This window comes from Aphelocoma coerulescens, chromosome 20 (genome assembly GCF_041296385.1).
Source record: "Aphelocoma coerulescens isolate FSJ_1873_10779 chromosome 20, UR_Acoe_1.0, whole genome shotgun sequence".
Lineage (NCBI taxonomy): Eukaryota > Metazoa > Chordata > Aves > Passeriformes > Corvidae > Aphelocoma > Aphelocoma coerulescens.
In genome coordinates, this window is record NC_091033.1 from 8412994 (window position 1) to 8439997 (window position 27004).

The 27004-nt window shown below is 61.9% G+C and overlaps 3 protein-coding genes across 4 annotated transcripts; all 3 read right to left on the bottom strand.

Annotated features, from left to right (window-relative positions):
- Positions 1 to 361: 361 nt before the first annotated feature.
- Positions 362 to 10034, bottom strand: HCK (HCK proto-oncogene, Src family tyrosine kinase). Its single transcript, XM_069034174.1, has 13 exons — positions 9938 to 10034; positions 8373 to 8502; positions 7929 to 7971; positions 7570 to 7669; positions 7325 to 7423; positions 7080 to 7183; positions 6504 to 6653; positions 6047 to 6199; positions 5545 to 5727; positions 5021 to 5097; positions 2479 to 2632; positions 2124 to 2255; positions 362 to 1551 (listed from the first exon to the last, which is right to left on the bottom strand). Exons 2-13 carry the CDS (start codon positions 8499 to 8501, stop codon positions 1349 to 1351), a joined length of 1527 nt encoding a protein of 508 aa, XP_068890275.1. The 5' UTR covers position 8502; positions 9938 to 10034; the 3' UTR covers positions 362 to 1348.
- A 1304-nt stretch (positions 10035 to 11338) lies between these two features.
- CCM2L (CCM2 like scaffold protein) lies at positions 11339 to 15137 on the bottom strand. 2 transcript variants are annotated; one of them, XM_069034050.1, is made up of 10 exons: positions 15061 to 15137; positions 14643 to 14810; positions 14266 to 14349; positions 13987 to 14170; positions 13168 to 13619; positions 12951 to 13086; positions 12736 to 12799; positions 12369 to 12516; positions 12048 to 12186; positions 11339 to 11847 (listed from the first exon to the last, which is right to left on the bottom strand). In XM_069034050.1, the coding sequence occupies exons 1-10, from the start codon at positions 15088 to 15090 to the stop codon at positions 11570 to 11572; spliced, it is 1683 nt and encodes a 560-aa protein (XP_068890151.1). In that variant the 5' UTR covers positions 15091 to 15137; the 3' UTR covers positions 11339 to 11569. The 2 variants fall into 2 exon arrangements, with proteins under 2 accessions (XP_068890151.1, XP_068890152.1); XM_069034051.1 differs by lacking the exon at positions 14643 to 14810 and having other exon boundaries at positions 15061 to 15108.
- Positions 15138 to 18971: 3834 nt separating this feature from the next.
- Positions 18972 to 25906, bottom strand: XKR7 (XK related 7). The gene is made up of 3 exons (XM_069034323.1): positions 25482 to 25906; positions 20007 to 20206; positions 18972 to 19924 (listed from the first exon to the last, which is right to left on the bottom strand). Exons 1-3 carry the CDS (start codon positions 25904 to 25906, stop codon positions 18972 to 18974), a joined length of 1578 nt encoding a protein of 525 aa, XP_068890424.1.
- Positions 25907 to 27004: the final 1098 nt, after the last annotated feature.

Consider the following 27004-nt stretch of genomic DNA (forward strand, 5'->3'; position numbering starts at 1 on the left):
CCGATCCCCAGCGGCCCCGCGAAGCCGGCCGGGGAAGGGGCGGTCCGCGCCGCCATCTTTGCTGAGGGCAGCGGCCTTGGCATGGAGGGCGGGCACGACGCCGCGGCCGCCATGTTTGGTGAGGGCGCCGAGGCGCTGGGGCCGGGAGGCGCCCGGGCCGTTCCGAACCTCCCGGTTCCTCCGGTCCCTGCCGTCCCACCTTGGCGGTCCGCGGCCCGGGGGCTGCTCCGATGGCGGTGCGGGCCCGCCCAGCTCTGGAGCCCCCGTCCCGAGGGGCGCTGCAGGCCCAACCTTGCCCCATTTGCGTCTCCCCCACCCGGGCTGCGGAGCAGGAGGAACGGCCAGGAGAGGAAAGGTTGATAAATACTTTATTCATTACAAAAGAAAGATCCCAAAGCAGAAGCGACGGCGTTTGCCTTTTGGTACCGAAAATATAATGCCAGGCCCCAATCTCCCTGCTGTGAGAAGTACAGGGCTGTCTTAAAAAAATAACTGTTTACTCCTTTTCCCCAGATAACCTGTCACGAAATACTAAAAATAAACAACATAAAGTGAGTGTGCAGGGAGCACCTGGCCCTTGCTGACACTGCAAATGCCGAGCAGACAACAAATCCTGTCCGTGAGCTTTGCCAATGGGGGAGACGGCTCCTTTTGCCATGGCTTTGGGCTCCAGAGGTTCCTCCCAAGGCTAGTGGAGGGGGATCCCTGCAGGGATGGCCTGGAACAGCACTGTGCCCATCTGCCCCTGCAGCACAGCTTCACGAAACCTGCACTCTGCACAGGGGGTGCCATGAAAATACTGGGGAAGGAAACCCAGGAGGGAGAGAGGAGGACACTTGTCTGTGACACTCCACATCCAAACCCCAGGATCCTGTGCTGATGATGAGCCAATGGGCTGCATTGCAGCGTGCCCCATGGGAATCCTCTGGGATCAATCACACAAGGAGCACAGGCACTGCACAGCATTTCACCAAGGCCAGCATGCTAAAGCACCTACTTCTGCAGAACATCGTGATAAGATCTCAGAAGGATTAAAAAAATACTGATCTGGGTTTTTCCTTTGCAGCAAAAGCAGGCCCAGCCCCATCCCTGTCCCTCCTTCTGGGGCCTGGGCATCCATTGTCCAGCCAACACTTCCCAGAGCCGCTGCCCTGCAGGCACTCAGGCTCCTGAGAAAGGCACAAGGTATGGCCACATGTCTCTTCTCCCTCCATCATGCGCTTTCTCCTGCGCTTCCTCCAGCCCAGCCACTCTGGGAAGGCTGTGGTTCCTGGGCCAGGCTGGCAGGGGAAGCAGGGCACACATGGGACAGGGAGGAGCTGGCAGTGTCTGTCCTGAGCATCCTGTGCTATGGCTGCTGCTGGTACTGGCTCTCTGTTGCAGTAAAGAAATCCTCCAAAACACTTTGTAGGTACTCAAAAGTGGGACGATCCTCGGGTTTGGTCTTCCAGCACCTCATCATGACGTCGTACAGCTCCTCGGGACAGTTATCCGTGCGGGGCATGCGGTATCCATGCTCCAGCGCCCTGATCACCTCCACACTTGACATCCCTGGGAAAATGGGGTGAGACAGGTGAATATCACCTGGTTTATCACTGATTTCTTTAAAAGTCATAAAAACCTCAAACCCAAAACTTCTCACCCTTTGGGCAATGTCTCCCAGGAAGGAAAGAGTGGTTAGAGAGGCTGGGAAGGGGAACTGCTCTTCCTGGTCAGGGAAACGTGGACAAAGGAGATGCTGGGTTATTGTAGGATGGAGTTTTGTGTCCCACATCAGGTAGGGTTTATAATCACTTTGTATAAATTAAAGTTTCCATATGCTGAGTGACAAGCCATTGCTTCCAATGAAAACAGGTCAGTGTGGGGACAGAGCTGCTCCTCAGAACAGCCCTTTGTGCCACCCCAGATCCTTCATGGTCCATTTGTGGTAGCATTTACAGAGTAATTTCCCATTAAAAAATGTATCAAAGTAATCCTTAGTATAAAATACAGGATGCTCCCTAATGATAAGGATTTACAGGGTTTTCCCATGGAGCTGGAGGAACTCAGGTCACATGGATGTGGCCCAGAGGGTAGAATGTGTCTTTTGGAACCAGATTAGAGGAGGCATTTCACCTCCTTACCTGGGTAGGGGATGCGTCCATAGGTAATGATCTCAGTCAGGAGGATCCCAAAGGACCAGACATCAGATTTTATGGTGAAAGATCCATAGTTGATGGCTTCTGGTGCAGTCCATTTAATGGGAAACTTGGCACCTGGACAAAGAGATCCAATGGGAAATGTGATCTTAACCCCAACTGCTTAGAAATGGGTGGTGAAATATGGGGAACAAGAAACAAACAGAAGAGGAACAAGTGAAGTGATGCAAATGAGAGGAGCTTGCCTCTGCCTGTGTACCCAGCACGTCCCTCCTGGGGTAGGGACCACCATAGTGGCAAGTGGCTCCAAGGGAACCCCCCAACCCTTCACCCCCAGCACCTTCCCGGGCCGTGTACTCAGTGTCCTCAATGACCCTGGCCAGCCCGAAGTCTGCAATCTTGCACACCAGCACTGCTGACACCAGGATGTTGGCAGCTCTCAGGTCTCTGTGGATGTAGTTCCTCTTCTCAATAAAAGACATTCCCTCTGCAATCTGCCACAGGGGAACAAGGCACATGCAAAGAGGCTGCTTGAAATAACACACACCCCCTCAGCACCAAAGAAGTCAACTGCTTCTGAAAAGGGTAAAAGGAGGCTGAGCCACAGCAGGAGATGGATGTCCCATCCCTGGAAGTGTTCAAGATCAGGCTGGACAGGGCTTGGAACAACCTGGTCTAGTGGAAAGTGTCCCTGCCCATGGCAGGGGGGTTGGAATAAGAGGAGCTTTAATGTTCCTCCCAACCCAGACCATTCTGTGACTTTCCTGCATGGAAACTGCTCTCTGAGCAGGGAATCCCTTGCAGAAGGTCAGGGTTTGGGTGACCAGCCCAACATGACACCTTTAAGCTGCTGTATGAGAAAGGCCATGAGAACTGACAGCTGAGGAGCTCATGTGATCACCAGAGAGTGTCTGTGAGTGTTTTCAGTGCAAGGTTTCATCCACAGCCATGAGGACGTGGAGAGAAGCAAATCATTCTCTGCTCAGGGAAGATGTGAGACGAGTCTCCAAATACACCCAAAATGGCTCACTATAATTGCTGCAGCGAGGGTCAGCATTCCAGAGCTTCCTCAGCCAGGGCAGAAAAGCATAAGGGAAGATGCCTGGGTTCTTCCAGACTAGTTTCTGAAGAATCACCTCTGCCTGCAGACAGGATGGCTGTGATGGCCCCTGACAATCCCCCCCCACCACTCTGTCTTCTGAAGTCTCTGCACTCAGTGCTGTGTGTGCAGCTCTCAGCCCTGATCAGGCAGAGGTGACCTGGTGTGTGCACAACCAAACCTCAAAGTTGTGCTGTTACCCCATACCTGGATGTGACCAGAATCCAGAATGCAAAGGGGCTGGAGCAGCCAGAGGGGAGACCCCCCCATCCTCATCGCCCCCACACAAGCTGGCCGGGGTGAGGTGCAGCACTCAGAGAGCTCTCCCCACTAAATACAGAAGTAACCAGGCAGCGCAAGAGCGGAAGGATCATTTCCATGACCACAGATGCATTTCTGCCCACAGTGACTCAGCCCCAGTACAAATGTCAGGCTGCTGCCTGCCCGTGACAGCCCTTCAGCCTTTGCTCCCCAGTGCTTCTCCGAGCAGCCCCTGGGAGATGTGGGCCGAGCCAGCTTTGGCACGAGCCAGCTTACTGAGAACAGATGGTGTGCAGGAGTGCACAGCTCCACAGACCCGCAGACCCCAGCACAGTCAGCTCCAGCAGCCAGTGACCTGGTCTAAGCCCACGGGGTCTGGGCTCCCATCCTGACTTTCCTGTTACTGAGGTGCCTCTGTGAAATATTTGAGCTCAGCTCAAAGGGTCCCTGGGTTCAGCCCTCACCCAGGGGCACTGGAGAAGCAGCAGGGACTCAGTGGTTGTGCAAATGGTTGCACATGGAGTGAGATGTTTAACAGCCCGTTCCACTGTACTCAAAATCAGCTCCTGAAAATATCCCCAAAATAATTATCACCGAGTCCTCCTGCCTCTCCAGCCACCTTCCCCTGCCCGTGACAGCCCTCTGGTGACTTTATTGAACCACAGCCCTCCTGTAGGCATTCCCCTGGGGAAACACAGTCTGCTATGCTCCCTCCAGGGGACTGGGAACCGTGCCTGGCTCAGCCTCTCAGGCATTGGGAGCACACAGGATCATGCTGCAGGATTCCTGTTAAACCCACAGGGCTTCACACCACCGTGGCGCTGCCCCAAAGCTGGGGATGGGGTGGGATGGGGTGGGTGTGTGGCTGTGCTGGCTTTGTGGGGCTTTGGCCAAGTTTACGGGTAAGGTTTGCAGGTAACTGTCACAGCACCAGCAAATTAGAAATTATAGTTATCAATATCAATAGTTATCAATTATAGAAATTGATAACTTTGCCCTGCGTTTGGTTGGACCACACCAACCAGCACCAGCACATCCCAGAGAAAGGACTGTGCAAATGTGAGCTGTGTAAACAAGCCCCATCCTCATCCCTGCTTTCTCCACAAAGCACAGTGGCCCTGTGGGCTGCAAGGGCTGCAGGAACCATGGCAGACATAGAAATCATAGATTTCCCAGCCCCTCAGAAGGAGCAGCCTGGCCAGCCCTCTCCTAGACTCTGTGCAGCTCTGCTGCGCACTGCTCAGGTGCAGGTGGGCTGGCTGAGTGCTGCAGATACCGGCGTGGTGAGGGGGAAGCTGCCACTTCTCCTTTCCCACACCCCTGCTCCTGCAAGGTCAGCAAGATGGGGATGGTGAGCACGCAGTGGCTGCCTGCAGGAAAACCTCACTGCACCCCCAGCACTGTTCAGACCAGGCTTCTGACTGGCCCTGCACAAGCCCCAGGTAAGTTTCCAGGGTCCTCACTCACCCTTTTCAGGGGCACAAGGGGACTCAGAGCCAGGGAAGATCTGCTCCTTCCTCACCTGGGCAGAGAAGTCAATCAGCTTCGGGAGTGGCAGCTTGTTCCCCTCATCACTCTTCAGGAAATCCAGCAAGCTCCCTGCAGACAGGGAAAGGTGCCAGGGCTGATGGTTTAACTGGAGCCTGCACCCACCCTTAGGGTGGCACAGGGTCCCGAGAAGCCAAGCAGGACAAGGGGACTCTGGAAACACTCTTAATCCTCCATCCTGCTCCCATGGATTGGGCCAAGGGGAGAGCACCTCTGCAGGCTCCCTCCTGCCCTGTGGAGTGCTTGTACTCATCTGTCCCCTCTTGGGGTTCCCTCCTCTCCCAGTGTTGTCACCACATCCCCTCTCCCAGCACCCTGCCCCAGAGCACTGACACGCTGTGGCAGGAGCCAGAACTGCTCCCAGAGTCCTGGGAGCTGCTGCAGAGCCCACAGCCAAGCCTGGGGATGTGGAAGGGGTTGATCCTGCATCACCCCAGGGCACCTGGGTGCTGCCACTTGGCCTGGCCCACAGACATCACTCAGGGATGTGGATAGCACCTTTCTCCATGAATTCAGTGATGATGAAGATGGGCTCCTCCCTGGTGACCACTGCATGCAGCTTTACCAGCTTGTCGTGCTGCAGCGTCTTCATCAGGTTCGCCTCCTCCAGGAAGGCTTCCACGGACATGCTGCCCGGCTTCATAGTCTTCACTGCCACCTTGGTGTGCTTGTTGTAGGTAGCTGGGGATGGCACAACAGACCATCACCAGCCTGCCCTGAGAACACTGGGCTTTGGAGACAAAGTCTCAGTCCTGCAGACAGAACTGCTGTGGGAAGGTTGGAGACCACACATAGCCCCAGGCTGTCCCCACATGCCCAGCCCCAACCAGCCCCTGCATTAAGGCAGGGCCACCTCCATGTTTTCCTGCTTCTCTCCCACACTTCCCTCCCTCCTTGCCTTTTCCATCCCACCATCCCTTCACCTTCTCTCCCATCCCTCACCCTTACTCCTTCACCATCACCTTCATCATCCTCCCAACCATCTCCCCCTCACTCTCACCCATCCACACTTCTCCAAACTGCCCGGCTCCCAGCTTCCTCTCCAGACTCAGTGACTCCCGAGGGATCTCCCAGGCATCCTTCTCCCAGGGCTTCTGTGGTTTGGGTACACGGCAGGGGTGGGTGAGCTTCTGGCACAGCCCGTCACTCTGACCTGAGGAGAGCATCCAGGGCCATCAGCCAGCCTGTCTCACTGGCCACACTGTGCTTCAAGGGAAGTTCTGGGCACTGTGAGCGTTCAGGGACACCAACACCACAGCTGTGACAGCCAGTGGGCCAGCCATGGCAATGGGGAAAGGTCTGGAAGTCCCTGCATGTTGCAGTCAGAGCCACAGCAGGAGCCCAAGGGTGATGGGCAGGAGTCCCTCAGCCTCTGCACACCCTCAGCTGCCCGGTGGCTGCTTGGCTCAGGGACAAAGCCCCATTTGGGAAGGGGAGCCGGGCACCCCAGGGCTCACCTTTGTAGTACTGGACCAGCTCCTGCAGCGTGTTGAAGTTGTTTCGTGGGGAGATGTAGAAGCCACCACTGTCCAGAGTCCGGATCTTGTAATGCTTCACTGCCCCGCCCCGCAGCTCATCCCCATCCCGCACTGACAGCGAGTAAGACCCTGGGCAGGGAGGGGTGAGCTGGCAGCTCCCATGGGAGCACATTCCTGCTGCACCTGGCCATCCTGGTGCTCCTGGCACACACAGAGCCATCACCCAGCAGAGCCAGCTGCACCCATCCCACTGGGCTGCCACCACCCCTTCAGCCCCAGGTCAGCTACGCCTGCACCCCAAACACCCAAAAGCAGCCTCAGAGGAACACATTCCCCTATCCCTGTCATGGGGTTTGGATATGTGGCAGCACCACAGGCTATTGCAGGGGCACTTCCAGCAAGAGCATGGGCCCCTCAGTCAGTCCCTCCCTGCAGCACAGCAGATCCCCAGGGCTGGGGAGCTGGGGAGGGAGCTCCTCTTCCAGGCAAAGGTGGATGAGGGAAGCCTCTTGGGCAGCTGTTCCCCATCATGGCGCTGAGGACACCCCTCCACACCTTTCGTCGTCTCGCTGTCCCTTATCATGAAGGACCCAATCATGTTCCCAGGGCCAAGGAGATGCCGCTCTGCATCCTTCCGGCTGATGTCCTTGAAAAACCACCTACAGCAGAACCAAATGAACCAAAGAATGCTGGTGTGGGGCAGGGCTGGGGGCAAGATGTGAGGCAGGAGCAGGGACAGCAGCGGTGGGGAAGTGTGGGATGGCATGGGGCCAGCATCTGACACAGAGAGATGGACTCACTCCTCTGTCTCCAGCGAGTTGGCTCGAGCAACATAGTTGCTGGGGATGAAGCCTTCACATCCTGTCACCAGTGACCGTGCTTGCCACCACTCCCCTGAGCTATGACAGAAATGGCATTGGGTTGGCTCATGGCACCTGGACCTGGGCACCAGCAGCTCCTCCTGGGCAAATTCCAGAAGAAATTCCCAACAGGGCCACACAAGCCAACAGGAGACCCTGGACGGGGGTCTGCCAGCAGCACTTACTTCTCCAGGACCTTCATCCGCTCCCCCTTCTGGAAGCTGAGGTCCCCAGCATTCATCGCCTCGTAGTCGTAGAGTGCCAGCACCATGCTGTCCCCCAAGCCTGCAGGAGGGAGCTCCCTGGGCACCCCTCCCCGTGCTGGGATGGGGTGCTCAGCCACTCCTGCCATGAACACTGGCCAGGACCCCTACAGTACCCAGCACCTCTATCTTCATCGTGTCACATCTGGCCCTTCAGGGGAGCCCAGAGCTCCCATCCCACCAGGACTGGCAGTGTTCCGCCCTCGGTCAGAGAGGATCCAGCCATGCTGCCCCCACACACTTCCACCCCCTGCACCCACTTGCAGCCCCCTTGTACCTACCATCCTCAGGCAGGGGCACAGCCATGCTGGGGACATTATTGTTCTGGAAAGTGCAACAGAACCACAGAGTGATGTCACAGGTGGCACAGACCCGTTTCCCACCAGGGGTCTTGGCCCCGACAGCAGTGGCAGGGGCACAAGGGCACCTGAGGGGCAGCACCAGCACCACCTGACACGACAACCCACCCAGCACCAGCATCTCCACCCCCTCCCAACACCTTCCTTTTTCTCTCCCTTTCTCCGTAATTCCTGGATTCCCATCAAGTCCACTCTGTGCTTTGTCTCAGTGTGGCCTGGGCTCCCACCCCATAGCCAAGTCCCTGCCCTAGTGCATGGGCACTGCTGGTGCCCTCAGCTGGCTCCACTCTCAGTGCTGGTAGCACTGCTGAGGAGAGGGGCTGAGCCCCCCGTGACGGCTCAGCCCTGAAACCCCTCATCACTCACCCGCCTGTTGGTGGCTGTGGGGTCCCTCACATAGTGGCCCTGCTGGATGGTGGGGCCAGGATCAGGGTCAGGGTCAGTTTTTACCATCTTCTCCTGGACACCAGCTTCCTTTGACCTCACGCAACCCATGCTGCAGCCAAGGAAGGGGAAGTGAGGCCATTGCGACAGAGGTGAAAGCCCCGCTTCAACCCCAGTCCAGCCCTGTTCCCATCAGCTCCCACCCGGCATAGGGCCCCAATGCCCACCCGGCTGCTCTGCTGTGACAGAGAAAGCTTTGCTCCCCCCACAGCTTCAGGGTACTGAGGTGCCCAGGGACATGCCAGAGGAAAAGGGATCTCCTGGAGATGTCACAGGAGGAGAATTTTGGGCAGACGAGCAGCTGCCATGGAGCAGCTTCCCAGCCCTTCTGGGATCCAGGACAGGGTGCAGGCACTGGGCACCATGGCAGCAGAGAGCCACACTCAGCATCTTCTGCAAAGACGGGCCCTCATCATGGTGAGCTTTGCTGCAGCTCGGGGGTCCCCCCACAGCACCCGAGTGCCTGTGGCCCCCCCATCACCACAGGTCACCACTCCCCACTGTGCTCCCCTGCTCTCTGCTGGGTGGGAGCTGCCCCAAACAGCCAGTCCAGGGCAAAGACAAATGCTCAACTTTCTCCAGCTCCCCAAGAAGACCAGTGGGAAAAAAAGGCTGCAAGAAGCAAGAGTGGGAAACCCCTTGCAAATGCACTTCCCTTGGCCAGGGAGACCTGGGTGCAGAGAAAGGAGAAGGTGCTGGTGGTGACAGTGAAGGAGGAAGCTCAGGGCTGAGCCCTCGATATGCACAGCACAGCTCTTGAGGGACATCGCTGTCACTCCGCAAAACCCCATGATCACTCCTTGTCTTTCCCTGCGTGCCAAAGCCTGGCTCAGCCTTGCTCCCAAGGGCAGAGCAGGAGCAGCCACGACAGCTCATCCCCCTCACTGGGGACACCCTGGGCACAGGCTCGGGACTGTGCCAGATCCATCCTGGCGAACCCACACGGTCCCCTGCTTAAACTCAGATGTGGCTCACACCATCACCACTTCAGGTATTTGCTGTGCCCGTCCCACACTGGCTCAGGGCATCCAGCCCTACAAAACACAAACACTCCGGGCGGTCCAAGGGTCATTCCCACTGGCTCCTGTGGCATAGCTGGCATTCCTGATGTGTCCCACCCCGGAGAGCCAGGTCCCAGGGCTCATGCGGTATCCCCAGTCATGAGGACCAGGTTGGATGAGGGTGCACATCGCTCCCGGAGCACGGCTGCCCGCAGCCCTCTGCCCTTGCTGCCCCGTGCCCTCGGTCCCCGACAGCCCCTGCAAAGCCACCCGCAGGGACCCCCTCGTCGGGGCTACACCGTGCCCAACCGGGGCTGCACCGGGACCCGTGGGACTCCCGGCCATCGCCCCATCCCGGTCACCCCGGGTCCGCCGCTCTGAGCGCGACCGGCGCGGGGTCGGACCCACCGGGCTGCCCGGGACCGGCTGCGGCGCTCCCCCGCCGCCCTCGGGGCTCCGCGCACGGCTCCGCTCCGGAGCTCTCACCTTCGCTGCCGTCCTGAGCACGTCCCCGTCGCGGGTCCCTCTCCCAGTCCCCGTCGCGGAACCCGGGCTGCCGCCGCCGCTCCGCTCTGCCCGGCTGCTCTCCCGCCGCCTGCCCGGTACGGCCCCGCCCCCGACTCTGACGGCGGGGCGCGGCCGGTGCCTTCTGTGCCGGGCTGGGAGCGGAGACCACCACCCACGAGCCGCACCCGCAAGGACACCCCAGCCCTGCGTGACACCACTGCCCTTAGGGACCCCCCGAAGGGTGCCAGAGCCCGTCTGTCCATTCGCTGCCCCCGGGACAACGGACAGGTCCGGGTCCCGCACCCCGGGCAGCCCCCAGGATGTTTCCTCGCCTGGTGAAGGGCCACGGAGGGTGAGGGGACACGGCGTCAGCCTGGTTCTCTGTCCCCAGGAAGGAGAAAAGAAAGCCCTGAGCATCCCGTGGTGGGGTGCAGGACATGGGGGGGGGGGGGGGGTGCAGGACACAGTGGGTGCATGGGGCTGGCTTTGTGAAGCACAGCTCAGAGAGGTCCGGCTGTTCCTGGGCTTTTTGGTGTCCCTGCTGGTCCTGGTATTCCCGTGCCAAAGCTTCTCTCGGCGCCCTACCCAGTCCCGCAGTGTTCCAGCCTTTCTTCTGGATTGCCCCGACAACCCTTGAATTCGGGATGGAGGCAGCATCAGCAAGGGGACCGACGGCTCTGTGTGATCCTGACCGTGGGCTGCTTGGGCTCAGGGTGTCAGAGGAAGCAGCCAGAGCTGCTCCTCATGAGGGTTTGCATATGTAAATTTTTTAGGAGAAAAAATAAGTTGCTCTGGTAGCCCCAGCGTCTGCTGCCCACACACCACCCTGGGGCTGCAGCGCCGTCCCGCAGTCTCCACCAAGGGACATTGGCCAGGGGATGTTGGCTCGGGGCCATCAGCCAAGGGCCATCAGCGGCGGGATATTGGCTGGGGTACAGTGGCCAGGGGACATCAGCTGAGGTCCATTGGGCAGCGGGGAGCCCGGCCCTGTCCCTCGGCGGCGGAGGGGCTGCAGGGCGGGCCTGCAGGAAGCCGGGTCCCGGGGCAGGAACTTCCTTTTGTGAAACACCCGCAGCCCGCGGCCGGACGAGTGTCGCACAGGCGTCGCAGGCAGCAGCGGCCCAGCTGCGGCCACCAGCCCTTTCCTCTCCCAGCACGCTCTTGCTGACCCCTTCCATTGCTCTCAGCATCTCCTGGAGCCAGCCAGGAACAGCCGGCAGCACCCTGACACTGGTAGTGACGTTCATGTGACACTGGAACGGGAGGTGCCCAGCCCAGCCCAGCAGCCCCCCACCCCAGCTCACCCCCACACCGCAGCAGCCCCTACACCCTGACAGGGCCTTTCCCAGGGAAGAACCGGCTCTGCTCCCAGCCCCAGCATTTAATTGAAATCTGCAGAAATTACAGCATATGTGTCTCCCCCACGGCCATGGCTGCCCTGTGATTCCAACAGCCTTGACAAGAGCTGACAGGGCAGTGCAGAGGCCTGTCCCCTCCCACGGTGACAAATGCACCCTCCCTAGTGCTGGGGCAGAGCTGGGCACCTGCTGAATCTGGTCCTGGAGGTGCAACACCACATCAGGGAGGGGACAGCTGGGTTTTGGCACTGGCTCACAGGTAGTTGTCCTCTTCCTCCTCCTCCTCTTCCTCATCCCGTGCCAGTGCCTCAATGTCGTGGGTGATGTCCGTGATCATGCGATTGAAGGACTCGGACTCGGAGCGCAGGGACCAGCTGTCGTAGCTGCGCACGGCTGAGGCCGACGTGTTGCTCATGCTGCGCTTGATGCGGCCGAAGCTGTCAGTGAGGATCCCGCCCTCCCGGATCCCGATGCTCTCCAGGAAGGTCTCAAAGTAGCCGATGTCTTGGTCAGGGATGAAGGGCCTCATTCCTGTCATAGGCACCATAAACCTCGGAAGCATTGGGGCGCAATGCCAGCCCCACTGGCTGCTGGCAGGAGGTTTGTCCCATCCTGTCCCCATTAAGCAACGGGGTCCTGACATCCCCTGAAGCCCACCCAGCACCAGCACCGTGTCCCCAAGGTACACACAGACATCACCAGGGTGACACGAGTTGGCTGCAGACACTCACCCAGGAGGAGGAACTTCCTGCGGTCCCCGTAGAGGCGCAGGAGCTCGGTGCAGTATTCCTGCACCGGCGTGCCCAGCCGGTACTCGCGGAGCAGGATGGCAAACTGCTGGATCTCCTGCGGTGACAGCTTGTTGCGCAGCTATGGTGACACAGGGATGGGTCGGTCTTGGGGACACTGGCAGCACACAGCTCACAGCCCCCCACCCTCTGTCCCACTGCTGTTCTCTGGTGCAGGGGGCCTAGACCTGCCTGCTGCCCCCACCCCAGCTGCTGGCATTGTTGGCCTGCTGCTTGTCCCTGTGCCTGTCCCCGTGCCCTCACCGTCACCATGTAGTCCTGCAGTTGCTCCAGCCCCGCACCGCTCTGGTCGCTGCCGCTGCAAGCAGTGGCCAGGCTGTGGTGGGAGCGGTGGAAGGAGGGTGAGGAGGTGCCGCTGTAATACGCTTCAAAGGTCTCGTGGGAGCCATTGCTGTGGGAGGACATGGGTCAGTGGGTCCCTGTACCCCTCGTGGGCCCAGTTGCCCCCACCCACTGCACAGCATCCACCATCAGGTAGGGCTGGAGCATCACTGCAGCTGGGATTGGCACCCACCCAAAGGCAGGGGCACCCACCCAGGGGCAGGGGTATCCCACTCAGGTCCAGTGGCACCCATGCCAGTCCAGGGCACCCTGGGGGAGGCAGACTCACAAGGAGCTGCAGCAGCTGTAGTCAGCATCGTAGCCGTATGTCCCATCTGTGCGGCAGCTCTCGCCTGGGGAGGGAGAGCTGAGATCTCTTAGCAAACTCCCCACGATGTGTCCATGTACCCCCACCTCTCAGCCCCATGCTGTGCCCATGCACCCCCACCCATCAGCCCCATGCCACCCCGCTTGGTGTTCCTACTCCTGTCCCCAGTCACTCACTCCTGCTGGAGAGCCAGGGCCGTGTGGGCGTGGAGGTGTAGTGGTACCCGGCGCGGTCCACACACTCGATGCTCTGGTCGCCGTAGATGATCTGGAACACCTGGCAGATGAGTGCACAGGACTCCTCGCCAGCATCCTGCAGCGGGAAGGGAGGAGGACAGTGAGTGCCAGCGGGTGGGCAAGCGGGCAGTGGGTGGCACACACCGGGACCGCTCACCCTGTTGGGCACGGCGAGGATAATGAGGTTGGAGTAAGCGTCGGGGCAGGGCTCCTGGGGGTCCAGGGGGTTGCTGCCGGCGTGCCGCCGCTCCCAGCTGCCGAAGCCGGTGCCGCGCTCCCAGCTGCCGCCGGCGGTGCCGGCCCGCCGCCGCTCCCAGCTGCCGCCGCACGGCTGCCGCCGCTCCCAGCTGCCCGAGGGCCGCCCGCGCTGCCGCCGCTCCCAGCTGCCGCCCCGCCGCCGCTCCAGGCTGCCGCCCTGCCGGCCCTCCTGCCCGCCCCGCGCCGCCCGCCAGTCCAGGCTGCAGATCGTGTGCCGCCGCTCCATCGGGCCCCCGAGCCGGCCCTCCGGCCACGAGCCCCCCGCACGTTTCTCTGCGGGAAACGCCTCCGGCACGCCGGCCGGGGCCGCCTCGGGGTGCGCTCCGGCGGGGACCGGGTCCACTCCCAGGCCTGAGGGGGGCGGGGACAGGCAGGGCGTCAGGGCGGGGGGGCTGCGCTGCCCACCCTGCCTGGCCCCCCGCCCCTGCCCTGGCCTCCCTGTCCCACCAGCCCAGCGGGATGCAGAGGGATGGCGGTATGGGGTGAGGATGTGGGAGCCTCCGTGGTTTGGGGGCACCCCTCCGAGACTCAGTATGTGGGAGAGGATGGGACACGCCAAGACAAGGGCAACGCGGGATTTTGTGCTCAGACCGTGCTGCCGCCCTGATAGGCTCTGACACCCATCACCCGCCGTGCTCCAGCCCCCCGTGCCCAGGGGACGCCGACCACTCGGGGCCGGCTGTGCCTCGGCTGGTGGCCCCCGGCCGGACCCCCGCACCGGTTTTGAGGATGAGGAGGTGCAGGGCATCGTCGCGCAGGTAGGAGGCCGCTGCGATCTCGTGTGTAGGGATTCGCAGGATCAGCTCCTCGTTGTCCCGCCAGGTGAGCAGGAGGCAGCGCGCCGAGAGGCTGAGGATGCTGTCCTGCTCTGGCGTCGTCTGCAGCGGCAGCTCCTTTAGCTGCTGCATGGACAGAGTGTGGGGCGGGGGGGTCGTGGGACACCCGGCAGTGTGGGGTATCCAGTGCCCACCCTCTGGGGAGTGGGGACCCCTCTTACCCTGGCCGTGTCCAGCAGCTGCAGCACCTCATCCCGGCTGGAGGGGTTCAGGGAGGATGTCACCCATGTCAGATGACCTAAAAACTGTGGGGGAAAAAACCCAGTGCAGCTTGGGGAGGCTGGGGCACGCACCCTCCCCCCCCCCTTCCCCATGGCCCCAAGGTCAGGACACATCTCCCTGGGGTTCAAGGAGCCCTGCAGTTAAGGGGTCCTCTCTGCACTGCCAGCACACCCTCCTCCTCCTTGGGTGTTTACCTGGGCAGGGAGGAGACCCGGACCCTTCTGCTCACTGTGTGTAGCTCTCAGCATGGTGTGGTGGCCTCATATCCCCACCCCAAGCAGGAAGTGACCTCGGGCACCTTTGGGGATCCCTTTACCTTCACCTCCTTTTCCACATAGTCGTGCAGCAGGATCTGGGGGTCGATCAGGTAGTCGGGGGGGTAGAGGGGCACGGAGTGCAGCGGGCGCCGATAGACACTGCTGCGGAGTGCTGCCCTCCGCGCAGCCTTCGGGAAAACCAGACGCTTGATGGGCGACACGAAGCCCTGGCAAGGGAATGGGCACGGGGAGGGGTCAGCACCGTGCACCCAACCCTGGCCCCCACACGCAGGGTCCGTGGCACCCAGCACCTGGGGGAGCAGGGGGGAGACAGCTGAGCACCTCTCTGCTGGCTCTTTGCACTATTTGGGTGGCCCCACTGCGCTGTGGGGGGGTGCAGGGCCTCTCAAACTTGTGCATCTCACCCGCTCCCACACTCCTGCCAGCCCTCCGGACACCGCCCCCAGCCCCGCGCACCTTCTTGCCCTTCTTGGCCTCGCTGTCCATGGCAGGACGCGGTGCTGCGGCCGCCCCCACTGCCTCACTCGGCGCCGCGGCGCTTTCCTGTGTCGGAAACTCCACCAGGATAGCTGGGATGTGAGTTCCTGCCTCTCCTGGGGGGTGCTGGGACTGGGCCGGGCTGGGCTGGGCTGGGCTGGCCTGGGCTGGCCTGGGCTGGCACTGGCACTGGGACTGGGTCGGGACTGGGACTGGGATAAGGGCTACGCTGTTACTTGGGCAGAAGGAGGGGCTGAAGTTGGCTGGGGTGGGACTGGAGCAGGGACTTGGACTGGTGCTGGTGCTGGAACTGGGGCTGGGGTTGACACTTGGACCAAGACTGGGGCTGGGATTTGGGCAGACTGGTTTTGAAGTGGGCTGAGATGGGACTGGAGCAGGTGCTGGGACCAGAGCAGGTGCTGGTGGTCCCTGCAGGACTCCACTTCGGAGCAGCCCCTGCCCCTCACTGCAGGGCTCTTTCCTGGGGCTGGGGCTGGTTCTGCTTCCCTGTGACCCCACATGAGCCCCATCCTCAGGGGGCATCTCTGGAGGCTCCCAGCCTTCGCTGCCCACATCCTGTCCTGCTCACACGGGGTCCTGGCACTGGGAACAGCCCTGGCACTGGGAAGAGCACTGGCAGGACCCCACACATCTGCACCCAGCACCCCGTCCCCACAGCTGCCCATGGGCCCAAAACCCACCGTGGGTCTGGGGGTTGGCCAGGGATCGGGGCCCTCAGCAGGGAGGAGATTGGCCCGGCAGTGGCCATGTCCGGCAGCTCCTCCCCGGGATGCTGCATCCTGCCTGTGCACCCCTTCCCTGCCAGCCACCACACCAGGGCCACTGGCACCAGCCAGGACCACCAACACCAGACAGCAGCACTGCTACAGCCATCCTGTTCTGTTAATGACGTCCCCGAGCACCCCGGGACAGAGAGGAATCATCCTGCCCTGCTTTGGAGCCCCAGCTGTGTGCTGGAGGTGCCGACAAAGACAGAATCCCACAGGCAGGGCTTATTGAAATGAATTTAATATCTCATGTTGCAGCAAAATTAAAAATATACAAAAAGTTTGTGGTATACAAAAAAGTCTCGGGACGGACCCCGGCCTCCCGCTCGCCCCCGCCCATGCCGAGGGTCCCAGAGAAGAAGGTGGCACACAGAGTATTTACAGTACGTGACAGCAGCCGCCGGGTCCCAGCGATGGGGTATCCAGGGATGTGGCTGAGACCCCGCGGCAGCCCCTGCCAGAACGAACTTCCCTCACTCCCTGAAGCTGGAGCAGCCCTGCTGCCACCCCTGGGTGACACCCCCAGGGACCAGAACACCCCCCCCCATCCCCAGTGGGAGCTCGAGCACCCCTGGAGCTGTGCCCATCCTGGCCCCCAGTCATGCCCCCTTGTCGTCCCAGGGAGCAGGCGCTGCCGTCCCGGTGCTGCCGCTGGCAGCAGGGCGCTGGGTTTGGCTGCCCCTGTGGCACAGGCTGGGTAGAGGGCGGGGGGGGTGGCCCGGGCCAGGAGCGAGACTGAGGGCTCCCCCCAAACCCCACACGTGGCCAGACTCCTCTTCCCAGAGCAACCCAGGGATGAGGGTACCGTGGCTTGAGTGCATAGAAAAGTGTCCCTCTGACCCACCAGTGTGGCCCTGGCGTCCCCACACAAACCCCGGCATGAAGAGCATGGCGGGTGCAGGTCACCCCAAATGGCGTCTGTGCCCTGGGATGAACAGGGAGAGGGGCTGGGGCAGGGGGAGCCCAGAGGGGCTGCCCCGTGCTGGCACAGTCCCCATGTGGGCCATCCCCAGATCCTCCGTGAGCCGGACCAGTGAGGAGCTGCCACCGCCTGGGCACTGTGTACAGGGGCTGCGGTGACACTGCTCGATGCCTGCAGCGCTGAGCCCCCGGACCAGCCTGGCACCCCTGGCTGCCGGCCCCCACCTTCCCTGAGGAAAAGAGACCCCGCCCCAGAGCCGCCCCCCGCCCGGGGCTGCCCCAGCACGACCAGCACACACCGCCGGGGGCTGCCCGTGACGGCGGTGAAGGAAGGGCGCGGGTGGCGGGGGCCCAGCCCTCTGCCCAGCCCCAGCCATGCTCTGCACCCTCCTCCTAAGGGGTTTCCAAAGCTTCCAGTTAGCACCAGTTAGCACCAGTGACCCCAGCGATGGCCAGCCCAGCCTGCCGTCACCCCAGCTACCAAGAAATGGGAAACAAAAGCAACGTGATGCCACCGCCACCACACACCCACCCACCCCGACTGTGTCGCAGGGCCGGGCACCCACACTGGCCCTCAGGGACCCCACATCCCAACCATTCTCAGGTGCAGCTCGCCCATCCCACCCCTCCCATCCTCTAGTGCCTCACACGGTGCCCCATGGCACAGAGGGGCTCTCAGTGCTGCCCACGCTCCCCAGCCCGGGCAGGGCTTGGCACTGTGGCTTGGGGCAGCCAGAGGCCGGGACCCTGTGGGGCCAAGGTGGGGGCACAGGGGATGCGGGGAAGGCACAGGGGCCGTGGGTGCAGGGGCAAGGGGCCAGAGCAGCACAAGGCTGGGGGGTCCAACAGCTCCCCTGCCCTGCAAACCCCTGCCAGCCCCTGCACACTGACACACACACACACACACACACATGCACACAACCCCCCCGGGACAGTCCCGGCCTGGGGGCACAGGGTACATTCAGCACAGCCCCTCGTTGGGGGCCAACGGATCCGGGCAGGACCAGGGACACATTCAAACCCGGAGCCCAAGCAGCCCCACTCCTCTGGGGAGGCAGGAGCAGGCGGGGGCAGGCGGGGCAGGACAGGGACAGGCACGGGAGAGGCAGGGGGGACACAGGGTGAGGTCAGGGGAGGCATGGTCCCAGCTCAGGTTTATACTGGGGAGCTGGAGGGGGCTGATGCTGATGAAGGAGTGAATGGAAATGCTCCCGGATGGGAAGTGATGCCAACCCAGGAGAGGAGAATGGCTGGGGGTGAATCCCACTTTGGGGAATCCGGGGAATGCTGGCGGCCCCACACACACCCCTCAGTGGTGCCAGCCAGGCCCTGCCACCCCCGGCCCCAGCGGAGGTAGAAAATGTCACACAAAATGTCACCATTCAGGTGAAAACAAACCCGATGAGATGAAGCAGTTCCTGTGGGGATGGGGGGGAGGATGGGGCGCAGCCATCCTGGCCACAGCTGGGGACCCAGCTCAGAACCAGGAGTGCAGGGTTCGAGCCTACCCACGAGGGCCCCCCCAGGCCAGGGTCTACTCCCCACAGGATGGTGGAGACCCCATGGAGTTGGAGACATGGCTCAACCCTGAGCCGGGGGGACTGAGGATGGATATGAAGGGGCTCACTTAGGGTTGGTGTGGCAGAGTGCGGGGGAAGTTAGACACATGGGGGGGACTGGATGGACCCCGGCTGTCCCTGCCCCAGCTCCCTGGGGGTGACAAGCCCCATGCACACCCCAGCGCAGCCATGTTCCATCCCCACGGCTCTGCCGTGGCACAGGCACCTGTGTTCCCATGTGCTGCCCACTGTGCCCCACCGTGCCCCACCGTGCCCCTGGCAGCTGCCAGCCCCCATCCCAGGGTGCCCCCGGTGCCCATCCTGCACCACTGGTAAGGGCCACAGCACCCACCGCCTGGGCTCAGGCACCGGTGAGGTATTTTGGCAAGGACGAGCCCTGGAGGGCGTGGGGGCGGCCGCCGTCGGGTGGGACGGGTCTGGGCTGCGAGAAGGCAGCGCGGGGAGGGGATAGCACCAAGAGACCTCCCCGGCCACCGCCCGCGGGGCGCTTGGCATGGCGACACGGCAGCGCCGGCAAACCCGACGGAAGGCAAACAGCTGCAGAGACGCAGGGTGGCCTGGGCGGCACCGGGGCTCCCGCCGCAGCCTCACGCTCCCCAACCTACACGGTGGTCTCATACTCCAGCACCTCCTGCGGGGCGCCGGGGGTGCGGTACTGCAGGCGTGGGGTGGTGGGCGACGCGTACTCCAGCGCCAGGATGGTCTTCCGCAGGCGCCGGTCGATGAAGTGGGCATCCCAGGCCGGGTACTTCTTCCTGGGCAGGTCAATGCGGATGACGGGCCCCTCTGTCCGCGGGGCGCGGGCGGCCGGCGCCGGCGGGGCACAGGGTCTCACCTGGAAGACGGGCACGCAGCTGTCCCGCTCCCCCGGCGCCCCCTCCCGCTCCCCCCCTGTAGTCCGCGGCAGCGAGCGGGGGGGGCTGGTGACGGCTTCCACGGGGGACCCCGGCACCGGGGGAGGCTGCTGCCGGAAGATGCAGCCCACAGAGCGGTGGCTGAAGATGGGGCCATTGGGGTGCAAGAGGCAGTAGTAGATGAACATGAAGAAGATGCCGAGGGCGAAGCTGGAGCTAACCACGCAGACGAGGATTAAGGCGTCGAAGTCGGAGGTGGTCCTGCGGTCGTAGTACAGGAACCAGAGGATGGTGAGGGCGGCGTTCTCCGACAGCGTGATGATGTAGTAGATGCACATGCGGTAGCGGCTCCGGCCCTCCTTGACGTTGAACCAGCAGAAGATGTAGATGATGCCCACCACCATGTTGTAGATGATCTCCTCCCACTTGGACATGCAGAAATCCGTCTCGCCCTGGATGATCCAGAAGGTCATGATGCACCAGTGGGTGACGATGAAGATGCCGAAGTAGAGCTGGAACACGGAGGCGAAGAGGGCAAAGGCGATGGCACGAGCAGCGATGGTGAAGAGGTGCCAGAGGATCTGCACCACGGCACCCTTGTAGGACATGGGCATCTTGTCCTCCCGCGAGTCCCGCAGCACCTTCTGGTAGGACGCGATCATCCAGGCCAGTGAGACCAGCGAGGCCGAGGCCGAGAGTCCTGCAGGGAGCGGCCATGAGAGCCCATGGAAGCCAGGGACCCCCCTCCCACCACCCTGTCCCCTGTGAGGGCTGTCCCTTACCCTGCAGAGGCTCGATGCTGTTCTGCTGCACCATGATGCTGAGCTGCAGCACGAGCTGGGGCGCGCTCTTGAGGAAGGCCTCCAGCAGCCGCAGCATGCTGATGTCTGCGCTCTCGAACATCATCCGCCAGTAGAAGTGGCGGCGGCGGTGCTCGGCCTGCCACCGGCTCTGCAGCCCCAGGTACAGCGTGCGGAGGTACCTGTGCGAGGCAGGGGAAGGGTGAGATGAGCCCACGCTGCCAGGTGAGCTCAGCCCGCTATGCCCACACCAGGAATGCCCTGTGACTGCTACCAACCTGTTCCTGCTGATTTGGGACCACGGAAAGCCGCCTAGGCCAGGGTGCCAGGGGGTACAGGGCAGCAGCAATGATGAACACAGCCCTGTCCCATGCTAGAGCTCCAATTTGGGAAGGGGCACCTTGTGCAAAGCCAGCTCAGCACCCCAGAGCCCCAGGCCATCACCCCGCTGCCCACCCAGCCCTACAGTACCTACCCACCCATCACCTCAATCCTTAACCCTTCATGCAGGGTCTGGCTTCCCCCAGCCGAGGATCCACAGCTCCACTCTCCAGCCACCCAAGGATTCAGGGTGCCCCAACCCAACACCACATCCGGCTGCTTCTCAAAAGGGATATTTTGGTCCCAGCTGGCACAGAGCCCACCCTGCATCTTCCTGCCCCGGCCAGGATGGAGGCACCAGCTGGTTGTGCCATGCTGCCCGCGGGAAGCTCCCGGCACTCATGCCGGTGTTGCCTGGGCTCTTGGCAGGGCTGTGGGCACAGCCACACGCTGGCCCCGGCCATCTGGTCATCGGCTGGGGGTCAGCGGAGGTGTGTGTGGCACCGACGCACGCCCGGCTGAGTCACTGCCACCAGGGACCCTCCCCACGGCATCGGGCCAGATCCGGCACCGCAGGAGGGGACGCAGGCCTGGCCAGGCAGGGCATCCCCGGGCAGCCCTGCCTGCACCACGGCCAGGGCGCTGCTGGCGAGGAGGAGAAGGGAGCTGGATGAGGAAGAAAACAGGTGCAGCAGGAGGACGTCAGGCCATAGATTCCTCCCAGTGAATAAAATCCTCTGGCAGAGCAACGGCTTCTCCATCAGCTCCAGAATGTGCTGCCAGACAACTCCATCAGCCCAGAGCATGGGAGAAAGCCTGATCGCAGCACTTTCAGCTCATCCGTCAGCAGGAGGAGGCAGGAGCCAGCCCTGCTCCCACTGCAGGGACAGCCAAGTGCTCCCACCCCAGGGCTGCACAGCCTGGAGAGCACAGTGAGGGCCATCAGCTGGGGCCACCGAGCCCTCAGGACACCCTGCGGCCATCTGCTGTACCCTGCCAGCCCCACTCCCAGCCCTCACTGGCTTCTCTATGCTGGTGTCAAAGTGACGTGTTAACCTCCACCTCGGGGGCAGCACCTAATTTTAGCCTTTGCTGCAGCTTGTCCCTCACTGCTCAGGGTGGGGAGAGGCTGTGGCCACCCAGTTCTGCATCCCAGTGCCACCTGCTCACGGCAGCCAGGTCAGCACTGCCATTGTGGCACCACCACAGCCACTGCCCCTCAGAAGGGCCCAGTGTAGGACTCTCCTTGCTGGTGGGGAGCAAACCAGTGGGCAGCCCAGGGGTGGAAGGTACAGCATAGGGGGAAACATTTGGGGAAGTGATGTAGAGCCCTGGCTGCTGTAGGGCGTCACTGCTGTCCCAGGGTGTCCATGCATGAACCAGGCTTGGGAGCCGGTGACCTCATCCTGTCCTTGTAATTAGTCTTGATAATTGGGCTCATCAGCACTGTGATCCCACTGTCCATGTCGCAGAGCAGCCCCTGCACACACACTACAGAGCCCCCAGCCCTGGGTCCTGCACCGTTCAACAAGTGACCCGTGGCCTCCCCAGCTTTCAGCAAGGGCACAATTATCCCTCTGTCTCTCCGCCAGCTCCATAGGTCTCATTAAAATGAGATTTCATCTCCCATCAACTCGCCCGAATGAAATGTTGATTCTTATTTGTTCTGCATTTGATCATCCCGTGGTGTTTCAGCCCAGTGAGCGATCCCGGCACTGCCAGCGCAGCGGGCGCTCCCCAGCCCTGCGCCGTGGCAGCTGCACGGGAAACACAGAATCAATCACTTGAAAAAAAATCATTTAATTTTCAAAAAAACTGATGATGAGGCAGAAACCAACAGCGAGAGCTCTCAGGGCTAATTGCTCCCTCCTTTGTATTGCAAAGAGTGATCCAACAAAAACCCTGCAGCAGGAACTTGGTGGCTTGGGTGGGCATTGCTTTTGTCAGAGCCCCACTACAGCCAGATTTATCACCAGTGTCACCATTTGCCCCCAACTCCCAAATACTGAGCCCAGTTTTCAGGTGTTGAAAAAAATGAACGAGGAGAAAAGCCCAACACTGGTTACAAGCAAATCTGCTAACCATCATCCTCAGATGGAAAAGGACAAGCAACCCTCTGGTCCCAGAGTGAGCAATAGGAAGTGTGATTTTCCTACAAAGATAATTTGGGATCTCATCCCTTAATCCTGTATTTAAACAAGGAGAAAATTGCTTCTCTGTTACAGCCATTTTAATCCCTTACACATCCTACCAAGCCAGGCCATCAGGGAGAGCTGCACATGTGCCCATGTCACCTCACTCACTGTGTCCCACCAGCCCCACTCCCCAAGGTGTCCTGGGTACTCAGGGTGGATGGAAGTACCTGAGGGCACTTGTGCTCAGGGAAAGGCTTGGTCTGGCCCTAAAAACCCCTTCTCCTGTGCACCAGGGCCAGGTGGGAACCCCCAGAACTGGGTCCTGCAGCAGGACAAGCTGACACCCCAAAGCTGGGTGCTCTCAGGGCTGGAAGGGGTCCTCTCCCACACAGACAGAGCAAAGCTCCAGGGAGCAGAGTGGTGGGCAAACCTGCAGGTCCCAGCACTGCCATCCCTCATGAGCCTACCCAGGATGTCCTTGCCCTCCTGGTCTGCCAGCAGACTGGCACCAGGACTGAGGGGTGGCACTGGGTCCTCAGTCCAGCAGATGATGGGGGTACACAAGCTGATGGGGGCTTTCAGGAAGAGAGGGAACCAGAGGTCTGGCCCCAGTGATCCCAGGCAGCCAAACCACATATGAACCTGGGCTAACACAGGCACAGACAGGGCTGTCCCCAGCTCAATGGGACCTGCAGCACACCCTGGCCAGCTGCCAGCCCACACAGGTGGCAGGGGACCCTGACACGCTTCTGGGCAGGAGGCACACTGGCATGCACAGCACCCCTGCCCTGCAGAGCTGCTTTGGTGAAGAATCTGGGGACTTTGTGAGTGGATAACAATTCCTGAGCTGCAAAACCATCCAAGCATGGCCCACAAGCACAGTGGTGGTGTGGGACCAGCTGGGGACAGGCCCATGCTGCTGCTGCTTACACAGGCACATGGTCATGGCACCAGCAGCATCTCCGGAGACCACCCATGATGGAGTCTGTGCATGTGCACCATGAACATACCAATGACAACTAACTTCAACAGCTTTAATTAGGGATAACCACAGAGCCAGTGCTCAGAGCTGTGTTTTCAGGTGGGAAGCAGCTCTTTTTTTAGGATTGGGGGTCTTTATCACAGGTGGGGCTCAGGGCTGTGCAGTGAGGTTGGTAGAGATGAGACCTGCAGAGGTGAGGGAGGAGGCAGGTAAATCAGGAAGGGGGATATGTTTGGCAAGGGGCACAGTGCTCTGACCAGGGAAAATCCTTTCTTTCACCAGCAGCACTTATCCAACACTTCTCTAACTGCCACATCCTCCTGTACCGGATCCAACCCCACTAATGGGTTTAACAAACTGCATTTAACTGGTCACCCGGACTAATCCCAAATCCAGAGATTAGAAAGAGCCTCAGCTGCTGCTTGAGACCAACATGTCCTGGAGGGTGAGTGCTGAGAGTTACCGCTTTAATTGGCTTAGGAGTCTCCATGGCGCAGCCGATCCGAGAGTGGGACTGACACTCCCAGGAGCAAAGCCCCCGGCTGTGGCTCAGCTCCAGCTTGGGCCGGGATCAGGTGTGTCTGGCTCACGCCAGCTGCAGGCAGGGCCAGAGAGCTCCTGTCCTCTGCCTCACCAGCTCCCCTCGCACACTGAAGCACGTTTTGCACCCACCCTGCAGCCAGAGTACCCCGAGAGTGGCCTCGTTGTCAGGGGGATGGGGGAGGGCAGGTGTGTTGGCAGGTGTGCTGGGCACGGCAGACACTGCACTGTCAAACAAAGTTAAACACTCCGGAGCATCCAGAGCAGCAGAGGAATGAACAAGCAGACACCAACAGGGATCGACCGGAGAGCCTCTACTACAGCACTCGGGAGGGGAAACAGGATGGAAACCCGAGCCGGGAGTGCTGCCGGCTCCACGCATTGTTCCGGGAATTTGCCATTGTCTGCCCTCCCGGCACCAGCTCCTCGAGAGCCGCTCGGTGCCAGCGCCCGGCTCTTCCCCAGCGCCTGGGGATGGAGTGGGAGGGCATGGGGCTGGGTGCACGGCACAGAGGAGGAAGGTGCCACAAAAGCATCACCTTGGGCATCTGGGGAGTCTGCAGAGAGGCAGATGAAGGGCCTTGAGCTGCCCCAGCCGGTCTGTCTGCTGCTTGCCCTGCCCACACCACCAGCCTGTCCCCAGGACTGGGATGGGGCAGCAGCAGAGCCTGAACAGGCTGGGGACCACCAGCATCTCCTTGCCCACCACCCCACAAATACAGCGAGATCAGGACAAGAGCCTCGAGGTGTTCAGGGCCCAGCATAAACACTTCACACCCCCAGGACCACACTGCCATGGCCAGGCAGGTCCCCAGCAGGCGCAGCACCACCTGGCAGCACGGATGGCAGGGCTGTGGCACTGAGCTGGGCTGCAGCTCCTCGCCCACACCCACACCTCCCTGTGCCCACAGCTGGGGGCTCTTCCCCACCACCCATCCTGCTGGGGCTGCCGAGAGATTGATCCTTGTGCTTTCCACAGCTGCCTGGGCTCCTGCTTCACCTCTCCATCCCCACCCACTTCCCTCATGCCCTGCCAACCCCTCCTGAGGTCTCCGTGGTGTTATCCCCACCCATGTCCCTGCTGCACTGTGCCGCTCCCTCCAGGCCCCGCCTGGCTCCATGACCCCCATGTCCCCCCTCCCCCCGTACCTCCAGACCTGTCCAAGCTGCAGCAGGTGGATCAGGCCCTGCAGCAGCCCCATCCAAGCCCCCTGGACCCCAACCCTCAGGTACCCTCGTACCTCCAGACCTTCCCCAGCTTCAGCAGGTGTGTCAAGCCCAGAAGCATCCCCATCCCCCCAGCACCCCTATCACCCCGATACCTCCATGCCCTCTACCCACACACCCCCTGTACTCCCATACCTTCCCATACAGTCAGACCTGCCCCAGCTGCAGCAGATGAATCAGGCCCTGCAGCCGCCCCATCCCCCTTGCACCCCCACCCCCCCAGGCACCCCCACGCCCCAGGTACCCCCGTACCTCCAGACCTGCCCCAGCTGCAGCAGGTGGATCAGGCCCTGCAGCAGCCAGACGCAGAGGCGGCAGCAGCCGCGGGGGCCGCTGTCCTTGGTGCCGCCGCCGCTGTCCTTGGTGCTGGCGGCGAAGTCGTAGACGAACCACCTGAGGCTGAGCATCTGCACCACGAGCGAGGGCAGCAGCACGAACAGCAGCGTCAGCCCGAACCACCACCGCTGCCCCCGCACGTAGTAATGGGCCGCCAGCCACAGGTCCGAGGCACCGTCCGCGAAGCAGACGAGGAGCGCGCAGAACACCCAGCACCCGTCCCGCAGCCGGTACCGCCGCGCCGGGGGCTCCGCGCCCGCCTCCCGCCGCCCGCCACCGCCCTCGGGGCTCTCCAGCAGCACGGCCGGGCCGCCGCCGCCGCCGTCCGACTTCGCGGCCATGTTGTCGGGGGAAAGGAGGAGAAAGGAGGGAGCGGGAGAGACTTCCGGAGGGATGGAGCCCGCCCCGGCAGCGCCCGCCCCCGCCGGCCTCGCCCCGCGCCCGCCGACACCGGCTCCCCCCCGGCCGGCGCCGGGAGCCCCCGGCGGGTCCCGCCGCTCCCCCGCCGGAAGGGGCAGCCGCCCCCCCCCGCCGGCGCCGCGGGGTCCCGGAGGAGCGCTCGGTGCCGCTGGGCGCCGCCCCGCGCCGGGAAGGGCAACCGGCCCCTCCCCCGACCGGCCCCCACCCCCCGGGTCCCCGCCGGCAAGGACCGCCCGGACCCGCCGAGCACCGCACGGCGCCAGTGGGGACCACCCTGCACCCCACCCCGGTCCCGGCGGAACCACGTTGTCCGTGCTGTCCGACCACCCTTCCCCAGCCCACCGAGGACCGGAGCTTCCCGAGAAGCTCCTGGGCGGCCCCGCGGCTCCCCAGCCCCGAGGCTCAGCCCAGGCAAGACCCTGCCAGTGGGTCTAGGCTTGGGCTGGGCCAGGGCGGTGTCAGCCCCCCAAGGTTCGGGTGGGCGGAGGTGTGGGTGCCTGTTCTCCCCTTGGGCTGAGACAGGACCACAGACCACCAGAATCCTGCCCGACGCAGCCAGAGAGGGTCCCAGCGGGGACTGGCTGGGCTGGATCTGAGCCCTGCTTTGGAGGGAGAGTCATAGAATCATCATAGAATGGTTTGGGTTAGAAGGGACCTCAAAAATCAATTTGTGCCAACCCCTTCCCACGGGCAAGGACATCTTCCACTAGACCAGGTTGCTCAAAGAAGGTGTATCCTCTTTAAAAAGACCAAAGATGGGGTTTTGTAGCAGGCTTTTGTTGTTCCTGAACTGAAACTCGTGAAAGAGTTACACGTTACTCGTGAAAATATTACACGTTATTTCTCAGCCTTGGGAAGGTCCCTGAAAGTGAAGTACCAAGGCCGCTGGAGTCTGGCTGCCCAGGAGCCCTGATGCTGAGCTGCTCCTCGGCTCTGTCACAACACCTCTCCTCCGCTTGTTGCCTGTGCCAATTTGGACACAATGTGTCTGGCAGAGCGAGGGGCTGTACCCCCGGGAC